Genomic DNA, 12,244 nt, shown 5'->3' on the forward strand with positions numbered 1-12,244 from the left:
TGTTCTTCAATTACTGTTTAATTCTGTATCTTACAGGGTTAGGCAGCAATGAGATTCTTAAGCTTCTTGGCTGATAGCATAAGATTTATTTTTCTGGTGTCACTGATCATTAAAAATCAATAGGAAGCATATGGGATCTTTCTGATAATTTTCACCTGTATCGACTATCTAAACCAGAAGTTAGGAAATTTTTACTCTAAATTGTAGTGATATTACAGTATTACTTTATTATATATTGTAACTGTTTTAGGTTTTGCAGGCCATAGGTCTCTGTTGCCTTCACTCTATTCTGCTCTGCCATTGTGGCATGAGAGTGCCATGGACGATGTATAGATGGATGGTTACAGCTCCGCTGCAATATGACATTATTTACAAACATACGCAGCAGGCTAGCAGGCTGGGTATGACCCCTGGGCTGTAGTTTGCCAACCCAGGGTCTGGAGCTGTGATTTTCAATGGAGGCTTCACAGTACAATCACCAGGAGGCTTTAAGAAATGCCAGTGTCTGGGCCCTACTCTAGACAAGAAGAGACTCTCTGGAGGAAGATCCCCTTAGTTTAAGGGGATCTTAAACTATTTCTGGTTCAGAGGGACCTGGCCTCTGTCATTCAGTGTCAGAGTGCGAACAGCAAAGTTGGGTCAATAGAAAGACATTCCAGTATGGTGAAGAGAACTTACCCTGAAACAACAGAAAGTTTAGGAAGTAAAGGAAAGAAATAGAGGAGACACCTGCTGCCAAATCCTGGCAGTGAAATGGGCTGACAACAGAGGCAGGGAGAGAGTAACAGTGCTCGTGGAACTCAGAGGTAATCAAGAGGCAAGGGGCTCTCTAAGGGAAATGGTGGCATGAGTGAAGTAGAGAGGGAAGATGGCTCTGGCCAAGAAGAACACATTGCCCACAGGGACTCAGAATCTAGGTTCCTTTTGTCACTTGTTACTTCTGACTTACAGGAGTCCCTTACCTACGCAGCCCTCTCCATCAGGTCTCCGCTGATAGCCAGGCCCACAGATGCAGATGTATGTGCCAATGAGGTTCTTGCACTCCATCTGCTTCTCAGCACAGTCGTGTTTGCCCTCTTCACACTCATCCTCATCTGGAGAGAACACACAACCGCGAATTATAAAAGCAGCTGCATTAATTTCCTGTGTTTTAAGCATGAGATGGTATCAAGTCATCAGTTTTGATTTACACTTATTTCCATGTGAACCTGTTTCCTTTTGTACTGTGGGTGCTGGCCTCCTAAGATGGGAAGGAGTCTTCTAACCACCTTTGAACTTGATGAAGAAATTATTCTCTGACAACCTCTTCAAAGGTAGGTAGAATGGCTGTTAATTCTTTTTGATGAATTCAACTAAAAGGGCCTCCTATAAAACTTTCATAATAATTATAACAGCATTATAGTTACAATATGGTATAATAAGCCACAAATTCCATTATAAGTATTATAGTAATATATGAAATTTTATGTAATATTAATATATCTGATTTTATTATAATTAATATGATTAGAATAATTATTATATAATGCAAATTTTGGTTTTAATACTTTGAGGAAAAGACAAACATTCATGTATATCATATTCTCTCCTGGTTCTTCCTTTTCTCATTTCCTTTTTTCTGGCGTGGACAGGTTTTCTTTCCTTGTTGCCCTACTGCATTTCCCTCTCTTTATCTTTCTCCTTTACATGGTCTGAGCTGGAAAATTTGGACTTATCCTGCATATGATGTAGAGCTCTTAGGAAATCTGTTCACCTTCAATAAAAATCCTATTCAAGTCATCTGAAGAGAACAAGTAGCTGCTCATTTAAGACCTTGGAGAAGCAAATCAGTGCTCTTCCGGGAGCCCATGATTTACATAATTTTGTGTAGCAGAACCTAGTCCAGAACCACGTAATTGCAGGCATTCAGTAAGCATTTACTTACTAAATGGAAATTATTTAACTAACGTGGATTCCATATGTTATCCCTATTCTTGGAATATAACATCCTTAGTGATGGAGATTTTTAAAAAAAAATATTTAACTAATTTAATATTATCATACTATAGGCAATGATGACCCCATATTGTCCATGGACTATGAAAGAGTTCCCTGATCCCCAGTCTTTCTCTACTAATAGAAGCTTTGGAGAGACATTTCCCATCGTAGATAGAGTGAGAGTCCCCCAGGTAAGATGATGTCTCACCTTTGCACATCCTTCTATCTTCTCTCAGAACATATCCAGCGGGACACTTGCATTCATATGACCCGTAAGTGTTTACACACCGGAAAGCACAGAGCAGAGGATTCTGAGCACATTCGTTTATATCTGCAGCAGAAGGAGCATGGAAAATAATGTATCATGGGCATCAACCAAAAAAACACCCTATTTTAATCAAAAGTTGAAATGCTTCATTGTCATCGATATGGATGTACCAAGCAATCACTGGTTTCCAAAGAATCATAAAATGAGTTGGCTTTTTTATAATTGGTATAGGGAAAGTGATCAGGTGTCCTGGTTCTCCTAGCATAGTTCTCCTAGCATAGTCCCAGTTCTGGCTTATTGTCCTGGCATAAGTATTAATGTTATTTAGATGGATGAGAAATTATAGACCACCCTACATATAGGGAGCTTTTCTGAAATTCTGGCTTTGAAGTCTCAAGTTGATCACTTGCCATTCCCTGAAGTCACATAGGGTGGGAGTCAGTTTTACCACCATTTAGTCAAAACAATTGCCAAGTCAATTGCAATCAGAACAGAAGCAGACCCACCCAATACTGTTAAGCAGCTCCCCTTCCCCATATAAAAGAGGGTCCTGTAAAATAACGGTGATTCTTGTGCCCAAGCAAATGGTGTTCTGAATAATTTTATACTTATGGAAAGTTTATACTGATGTCCAAGTCGTGACCTTAAATTGCCATGACTTTACTGTTAATAGATAAAAGTGATTTCTACAGATTTCATAGTTTGGAAGCATCCAAATACATTTTGGAAAAGCAGTGTAAAACAGACCATCTTGATTATCATGTTTCTAAGTCCAATGATGCTGACTGAGAACATCAGTGAAACCCTGGCTTTTTTATTTAAAGATTTTATTTATTCAAGAGAGACACAGAGATTGAGAGAGAGAGAGGCAGAGACACAGGCAAAGGGAGAAGCAGGCTCCATGCAGGGAGCCTGACGTGGGACTTGATCCCAGGTCTCCAGGATCATGCCCTGGACTGAAGGCGGCGCTAAACTGCTGAGCCACCGGGGCTGCCGGAGACCCTAGATTATATTTAGTCATAGCCTTTAAAGATTCAGCAACAGCTAGGACAATGGGTATTGATAGGACATATCTCTAATAAAAAACTCTCTTTTCATTAAAGATGTATCCATTATATATTGGTATATATATTTATATATCTATATATATGTTGATATATATGTCCATTATATATAGATATAGATGTCCAATCTATAGTTAGATAGATAGATACGTCCATTTTTATCCTTCACTTTCACCTCCCTTTCATTCTCTTTTGTGACCAGTGATCTGGATTTGAGAGTGTATCAAAATTACCTGGAGGGCTACTAGGCTCCACTCAAGTTTCTCATTCAGGATGTCTGGGATGAGGCCTGAAAATCAGTATTTCTAACAACTTCCCAGGTGATACTGATGTGGCTGAGACAGGGACCACCCTTTGAGACTCACTGTTCTAGACACTCCCTCTCCTTCCCTTCTCTCCATACATCTAGCTCACCAGGCATACTGATAGATGCTTACAGAGCATAGGCAACTCTTTTGCTGTAATTGTCCCCAGATGGCTATAGGATGTTAGTAGTTATGTCAGATGTTTCTGTAAGTAGAAAGGAAAAAGTGAGGGAACATGGGAGATGAAGAAAGAAAAAGAAGGGGAAAATGGAAAATAAGAAGGAAGGTAGCAAACAAGACAGGAGTTATATCCAAATACTTGCAGTAGGGAGACAGCAAAAAGAACTCTGCATAATATGCAGTGTAATTTGTGCCACGAACCACTTCCACCTTTTTCAGGAGAATAAGGGTATGGCTCATTAGGCCTAGATGTTCTTTCTTCTACACACTGAGTGGTATTTAATATCAGGTCCTGTAATAAGACAGGACCAGAACATGTAACCAACTATTCTGCAAAGAGGCTTACCTTCACAAGTCATCATTGGACCAGGCTCAAATCCCTCCTCACAGGTACATTCAAAACCTCCAATCACATTCTTGCAGGTTCCATTTCCACAAGGATTGCCCACAGAACATTCATCAGTATCTGCAAGCAAGAAGTATTCAAGACATTATGAACTAAGAAAAAAATGGACTTGGAGTCAAATAGTACCTCTCACTCTATGGGAGCACTTTGATCAGTGGCATCTTGTTTTATCTTCATTCTGCCTTCGCAAGAATCCTTCTGTCTTAACTCCACAGATTGATAGCTATGTATTTTGACCTGCTAAGTGGCAGTGGCACTAAAATATCTGGGCTTCCACCTCTCAGAGTGTTCTTCTCCATGAGCTTTTCCAGGGTCCTGTAATAAATCTACCAGGAATAGATGCTTCAAGGGTTAAAACAAGGCTTCTCTCACAAGTCAAAAGTTTTCACTTACATAAAGCTAGAAATACATCTCCAGTCTGGCCTTACATTACATCATTCTCCAAGAAGCTTTAAACATGATGGATCTTTGCCAGACATAAAATAGAAGACTAAGCTTACACAAAACAAGAGACTAGAGGTTAAGCAAAATTAATACACTGGATAAAATCAAGATTCAAGAAGATTTTTGTTGATTCTGTTGAAACCAGATGGTTTACATCAGGCAAAAGAAAAACTAGAAAGAAATATGTTTAGGGTAGGATCTCTGTAAACAACCATGGAGAGAGAACAAGTTTTACCAAAGAGGTCTAAAAAATATATATACCTCCCAACCCATCCACCTAGAATATACTGACTGTTCTGACAAATCACTTGGGGAGAGTATCTTCCTTTGGGAAAGGGAAATTTTGGGGAAATAATAGTTATCTTAGTTCTCTAGGACATGGAATAGTAATGGACTATGATCAGGGTTATATCTTCTGGTGGGTTCTGAGTCAAAAAGTGAAGGCAAGAGGCTGTTGTAGACAGACTGTATGAGAAGGCTCGTTTAACATGCACATAGAGACACTAACTGAAGATTCCAGAGAGAAAACATTAACAATTTTGCTTTTATTCTGCTATGAAATTGCATTTCACTGTCCAGAATACTGCATCTCTTTTAAGTCAATAAACATCACGGTATCACTGATTTTTAGAGCTGCAGGGTAATTACGAATAAGTCTATATGCATAATATGACATTCTAAGGCCTAGAAAAACTAAGGAACTTGCTTATGCTTCATGGTGATAGCTGTGGGTGAAATTTTAGAGGAATAAACATAATACTTGGATTCAATTTTGAAGTATTATGGATCAAGAGGTCAAAGGTCAGACATAGCCATTCTTTGAAATTTTAAAAAGAGCAAAAACAAAAGGAGTTTATATTGTGTACATAGCTTTCACATTACTAAATGTAATAAAATCTGGATAAATGTTTTATATATTGAGAGAAAAAGATTATGACCATTTATCTTTTAAAAAATTAAAAAAATATATGATAGTTTTCCTTCCCACAATGACTTCAGATATGTCTATAGTGTCTTCCTCATTAGACTGTAAGGTCCATGCAAGGAAGAAACATGTTGGCGTGGGTCACTGCTGTAGCCACAGAGCCTAGGACACAGGGTACTCAATTTGTACTGCAGATAAATAATGCATGAACGAATGGACGAAACTTACTTCTGTCCCAATCTTGGTACTTACACTTCCTGGTGTGAATGCTCTACAGCCTAATTTCTAATTTGTAAAATCCCTATGGAAGAAACTGATCTATTACTTACCTACACATTCATTCCCTTCCAGAATGTAACCAAAGGGACACTCGCAGCGATATGAGCCATCTGTATTGATGCACTGCCCATGTTTACAGACATCAGGTTCTTTGCACTCATCCATATCTTACACAAAGGAGAAAAAAAATTAGTGAATAACAAGGTCTTTTTTTCTTTTTTAATTCATGAGAGACACAGGAAGAGAGGCAGAGACATAGGCAGAAGGAGGAGAAGTAGGCTCCATGCAAGGAGCCTGATGCAGAACTTGATCCCAGGAATCTGGGATCACGCCCTGAGCCAAAGGCAGATGCTCAACCGCTGAGCCACCCAGGGGTCCCACAAGGTACCTTTTTTTAAACAAAAAGGTAAACTATGACCATTTCAGCATCTAATCAATGAGATATCTAATATTACAATACAATATTACCGTACAATACAATAATATAATTGGTATCCAAATGAAAAATAGAGCGTTATTTTCCAAGATGAATGTGGAGAAATAAGAACAGCTGGAGGGGCACCTGGAGGTGACTCAGGTGGTTAACTGTCCAACTCTTGATTTTGGCTCAGGTCATGATCTCAGGGTCATGAGATGGAGCGCACATTGGGCTCTACTCTCAGTGGGGAATCTGCTTAGGATTCTCTCTGTCCCTCTGCCCCTCCCCCTGCTCATGCTTGCTCTCTCTCTCAAATAAATCTTAAAAAAAAAAAAAAAGAACAGCTGGAGAAAAGGCAGGGGAAGAGGCTGGTTAAGAATATAAAGAAATGCTGAGAATCTTATGGAGTCCACTTACCAACTGCTGAATCATCAGGCCCCACAATGATGCCACTTCCATAGGGACAGATCTGGCGGAAAGCCTCTGTGGCAGAGATGAACACTTGTTAATAGATACACCAATGGCAACTGGCTACAGGGTGCTTCCCATGCAGCGTGTGGTGGCCAGATGGCTACATACTGCTTGTATCATGAAACAATGAATGAGACAAACCCAGATACCAGGGACAGTGAACAAGTCTCCCAGTGCTGGTATGACTACTACTTGGGCAGCCCTGGTTAACAGCACACTTCAGAAGAAAACAACTACCCAGCTCATGAGTTAAAATTATCTTATTAATATTTTAGGTAGATTTACAATGAAATTGTCTTATTTTTCCTGAAGGTCTACATACGATTCTTATTCCATGGCCAGTCTGCCCTATGACTAGCTCAAAGAGAAAGGCAGATGGTGGACATACCATCAGGTTCGGTGGGGCACAGCTCACAGGGATCACCCCAACCTTCTCCCTTCAAGGCACAACAGCATTCCTGCTTGGAGTGATTTCTGGATTTGGGTGATGAACATTTTCCTCCTTCAAACTTGGCATAGCAGTAGCTCATTCGCAGATCTGCAGTATAAATCCAGGGGACCCTTTAGATGCTTTCTTACTACATCATTATTGTATAACAGTAAGTAAGAAACAGTCTGTCCTGTTAAATGTGTTTCCTTTTCATTACAATAGGATGACTCCATAACATAAGTCATTATGACAGTAACTCAGCTCAGATTTTTAAAGTCAGAGATAACTTTTATAGTAAGATCTAATGAATACATCTATGTGGCTTTCATGTTATTTCTCATTTTAGCCAATTTTCCAAAATAACCTGATATGAATAACAAAATCCAACACTATCACATTTCAAACCTGACATCATCAGTGACTTCAGGGTGGAGACATTCAGAAGTGGAACCATTCACAAGACCCCTGCATTGACAGCTGTGTTTGTGTTTTGGATAGCATGTAGCAGGCATACTAGGTTGAGGTAGACCTCCCAGTTCTGGTACTTACTGTGCTATCACACTATGTTATTTATTTTGTGTCCCTTAAGCCCTGAAACCAAAACAAAACCCCTGATTCCAGGCATAGGGTAAATAAAGACGTGGCAGTTTTGTGGACTGGCAAAAATATGACAATAATGGCCATTCGCTGAAGCAGCTACTGATGTAATCGTCCACAAAATGCACGTGGGGCTTTCTGCAGATTTTATACGCATGTGCACATGCACACACACACAAGATACAGAAGGTTATTTAGCTCAACAGAGAAAAGGTAAAGAGGAGGAAGGGAGATGGGTGAATAAGAGGCAGGATAATCTCTCAAAGAATGTATTTCTTTAATATCAGTTATTTTTTGGTGACTCCAATACAGAAGATGGGATCTAGTTGCTACAAAATTCTCCAACATTGCTTGACATAATTTTGGAAACTGACTCTTCCATTTCTTATAGAGCAAATTGGGTGCCTCTAAAAAGTGAGCTCATCCAAAACCCTGGAGTGTTTTCTCTCAAAATTGACATCCAAAGCCTTGCAGACTCCTCTCTAGCTACACAGAGACTAAAATCTGCAGGTTTTAAGGAAATGCTTCATAGTCATTTTGTACAATTCCCCTTTATGATTAGGTATGCTCTCTCCTATCACTGTTTCTCAACTCTAGGTAGCATATTATGACATATTATTATAGCTATCTATGCATTTCTGCTAAAACAATTTTACAGCTTTTATTTCATGACAAAGGAGACAATATAAGAATAACTGAGTTGTCAAAGATCACAAAAGAAACATTTTCGTGAATTAAGTAAAAATAACAATCAATGAATCATATTTACCAGGGTCTAGTAAGTCAAATTCAGTTGGCCTCCCCAATGAATCTGTTGTTCACCTTCTTCAACTGACTCTTCCAGATACATTTTCTTGCTAGTTTTTACCCTCCTTTCACACCTGTTATAGCTAGGACCTAACAGGCACAGTGAACTGTCTTCTGAAAGACAAGCGCAATAAAAGCCAGTCCTTGTCCTGTGGTACGCCTGCCATCCAAATATCTATTTTGCTGAAAAGTTTCAAGATTTAACAGATTATAGTTTCTTGAAGAACACTTTTTGATTTGCTTTATTCTTCAAGTTCATTGTCACAATGTTTTGTGTTATTTGTATCTATAACTGTCTTAAGGTATAATTTAATGACTACTCACAAAAATGTCTCAATATATTAAAATTCAGTTGTCTGTTATTTTCCAGCTTATGTTTCTTTTAAATATAGATACATTCTCTTTTCCTTTCATCACTGACCCTGCTCCATAAACCAGCCTTGTCTCCCCAGCACCAATCTACCATCCCACCTCCTGAAGAAAAAATCTAGCCATGACATAGGCTCAAACGCATGAAGCTTACAGTGAGCCTAAGTGACAAATTTTCTTCACTGAAGTTTGTAAGGGGAATGGCCCATTTACATCTGTGTCCTTCAGGTGCCAGGATTTGTTCACCTGAGTCTTATCACAATTCTTCTTTCAAAAACATCTGTGGTTCTGTAGAATTTTCTCATTTCACAAGCTCTTAATCTGTCATAAGTAAAACCCAGCTCTTAATTCCCTGGCTTCTGGAAATTTTGTGCCCTGTGGGAGATTTACATTTGATTGTGGTGATCCTCTAGATTTGGTTTATTAATCAAAGGTGCCTTGCATTGGGGAAGAGAGCTGTGCTGGCCCACACACTTTAACTAGGACTCACTAGGATGCCTGTTTACCAGTCCATCTGCAAAGAGCCCTTAATGACCTTTGAAATTTCATCAGAACTACAAAAGTCACTTTCCTTGCTTGCATTCCTCAATTCTGGCTCTGCCTCTTGGAGCTGAGCATGTGGCAGGGCTGCTCACAGCTGGGCTGATTCTTCCTGCAGCGCTAGCTTGCTCTGTGACAGGCCAGTGCAAATTGAATTAATAGCCTATGAGTTTCCTCTGGCCTGCCACATCGGCAGATTCACACCTGGTTTCTCACTGCTTTCTTTCCAAACGTGGGCCAAGCCAAAGGCACACAAAAACAAGGGAGTAGGACTTAGAATTTATCTGGCTGGTCTGTACCATAACAGAATATCTGCTTGAGTCAAGTATCACCCCACCCACAAGCCTGAAAGCCACGTGGGCTTCTTACAGCCACCAGCGAGATCAAATCAACCAGAGAATTCTCAACACCCCCTTCACACTTCTAAATATTGGGTAACAAAAGGACCAGTTGCAAGGAAGGTAAAAAGTTAATAGAATAACAAGAGGCTACAAACAACTCAGAAACTGACAAAGCTTTGCTACATATTCAATATGATTGGTTGGGCAGGTGTTATTATGGTTGTTTAAAGGGAGGAAAATGAACTTCCAAAGGATCAAATGACTTGCCCTAGGATAGAGATGGCAGAGCTGAGCCCCCAAATCCAATTTTTGGAATCTGAAATGATATCCATTACCTCTTATTTAGTAACACAGAAGCAAAACAAAATAACCAAGAAAAAAACCTGAATAAAACAAGCAACAACAAAACACTGAGGTAGAAGGGAGAAATGTGCGTTTGTGTAGGATTTTTTTTGTTCTAAATTCATTAAACTAGTAATGTATAAATGGGTAGACACACACTATCGCATTGTTTGCTAAAATCTAAACCATTTTCTGGAATATAATATACTGTGTTATACTTAAGTTTGGGCTTCCTTTTTTTCAAAGTTCACAAGTATTAGTCCTGAAAACAGATTATGTCCCAGCAAGAGTTCCAGTCAGTTCAAATTTATTTTTCTGTTTTCTTAGAAAATTTGTGATGTAAGGGATGGGTGCTATATCCTGAAAGTATATGGATTAATCTGCATTTTTCCGACTGAGAGTCTAGATTTTGGCCCACCTTTGTACAAGTTACCTCTTCAGAGGCAGGGACCATGTAGCTGAACTTCCCCCAGGCTTTGCAGTGTTGGGTGGCTCATGGCTGATCCCCCACTGACTGACCTATCGGCAAATGTGGTCTTAGCAGGCAGAGAGCTTTAAGTGCTAGGGTAGTGGTTGTACAAGCAACCATACCTTGATGGATGAGTTTTCAATATTAACAGTAAAAATGACCTTTCTGACATGTGGTGATCGTTAGATCTCTGGGTCAATGAAAACTCTCCATCTTCTCTTTTGCAAATAATCAAAGCTTTGTCATGTTTAAGAAACTGCAACCACAACAAATAAACACAAAGTAATGAAAGTCAAAAGCCCTCAAAGGCAATTACCTTGGCACCTTCTTCCAGTGGAGGACAAGGAGAATCCATCTGGACAGAGACATTTGAAGCTGCCTTCTGTGTTGCTGCACGTTCCCAAGGCACAGATTTCTGGCTCTTCAACACACTCATCAATATCTATAAGAATCAGATGTGTCAAAGTCAAAACACAGTGTAGTCACCTTTAGATACCAAGTGCAAAGTACAGAAGTACCAAAGGCAACTGAGTTTCAAAACTCTTCCAGTAATTAAGATCTTTTCTGTATCATCATGCTGTGAGTAGGTTTCTAGGCTGTGATACCTTTTGGAAATTAATCTTGAAAATTCATGGAAAAATAGAATCTGTGAGTGCCTTCTAAGGGATACCATGAGAAACATCTCTTACCTAGACTTCAGCTGCCTGGCTAGTTAGAAAAGGTAGGGTAATTTCCTACCACCCTAAACTTACACAAGAAACGAGAAACTCCAGAGTCTAACTTCACCACTGAATAGTAAGCAGAATCTTGAAAATTTTAATTGTGTTGACAATGAGTTAGTGAGAGATCTAGGCCTTTGAATCAAAAATGTATTCCCCTCCATCCATCTGTAGTGCTTTTCTCAACACCTGTGCTATAGCCCTAAAACCATGACTTTTACAAGAATACTAACATTCATGAAAAGAATCTTGTGCAGTGTAAATTAAAGGTATCACAGAATATAGGGCTCCTAAATCTCATTTGCTGGTTAATTTTTCTTAAGACACAAAAATGTCTTTCTTGTAGAGGCTGAAGTTTTTCTTTCATCTTATGGATAGTAGGAATTTGATAGAATTGTGACATGTTTCCTGTAGCATATTAATATACCTTAGCACGAGGAAGGGTTGATTAAAGGTGATCTACAGTGAAGTGTGAATGGCTTTGGTAACTAAATGCCCTAGTTTTCCTAGGAGAGTCCTAGCTTATACCTGTTGTCGTGGCCTCATTATTAAGAGTACCCTCTTTAAAACTGTCTTGGTTTGGTCAATAAATTGCATGATCACCCTATGTGTGGGAAAAGTATGGCTACTCTTTCCAACAGACTTATCCATCTTTTCCCCTGATTTTCAGCAGGAATTTGTAGTAAAAAAAGAGGTAAGTCTTGATTCTGAGCCATGCTATTTTTATGGAAATACCTTTTTTTTTTTTTTTCAACAAAACATGTATCTCTTGTACCATGGGGCTCTTTATTTTTGTATTTGTGCAGAGAGTTCTACCTACATCAATTCATATTCATATTATATGAGTTCTCATGAGATCATCTAAGGGGAAGTTAGGAAATTCCATTATCTTG

The 12,244-nt window shown here is 39.1% G+C and overlaps 1 protein-coding gene across 2 annotated transcripts in view; it reads right to left on the reverse strand.

The window, feature by feature from the left end:
- Window positions 1-12,244, reverse strand: part of FBN1 (fibrillin 1) — a 225,988-nt gene that overhangs the window by 17,589 nt on the left and 196,155 nt on the right. For both annotated transcript variants that reach the window (XR_011997378.1, XM_072738473.1), the window contains 7 exons: window positions 10,949-11,074; window positions 7,126-7,275; window positions 6,684-6,749; window positions 5,899-6,015; window positions 4,141-4,260; window positions 2,186-2,308; window positions 963-1,094 (listed from right to left, as the gene is read on the reverse strand). Coding sequence is in view for 1 of the 2 variants with exons in the window: in XM_072738473.1 (XP_072594574.1) it covers window positions 963-1,094; window positions 2,186-2,308; window positions 4,141-4,260; window positions 5,899-6,015; window positions 6,684-6,749; window positions 7,126-7,275; window positions 10,949-11,074 (834 nt within the window). In the remaining variant the exon portion in view is untranslated. The remainder of the gene's footprint in view (window positions 1-962; window positions 1,095-2,185; window positions 2,309-4,140; window positions 4,261-5,898; window positions 6,016-6,683; window positions 6,750-7,125; window positions 7,276-10,948; window positions 11,075-12,244) is intronic.

The sequence above is a fragment of the Vulpes vulpes genome, chromosome 15 (assembly GCF_048418805.1).
Source record: "Vulpes vulpes isolate BD-2025 chromosome 15, VulVul3, whole genome shotgun sequence".
Classification (NCBI taxonomy): domain Eukaryota; kingdom Metazoa; phylum Chordata; class Mammalia; order Carnivora; family Canidae; genus Vulpes; species Vulpes vulpes.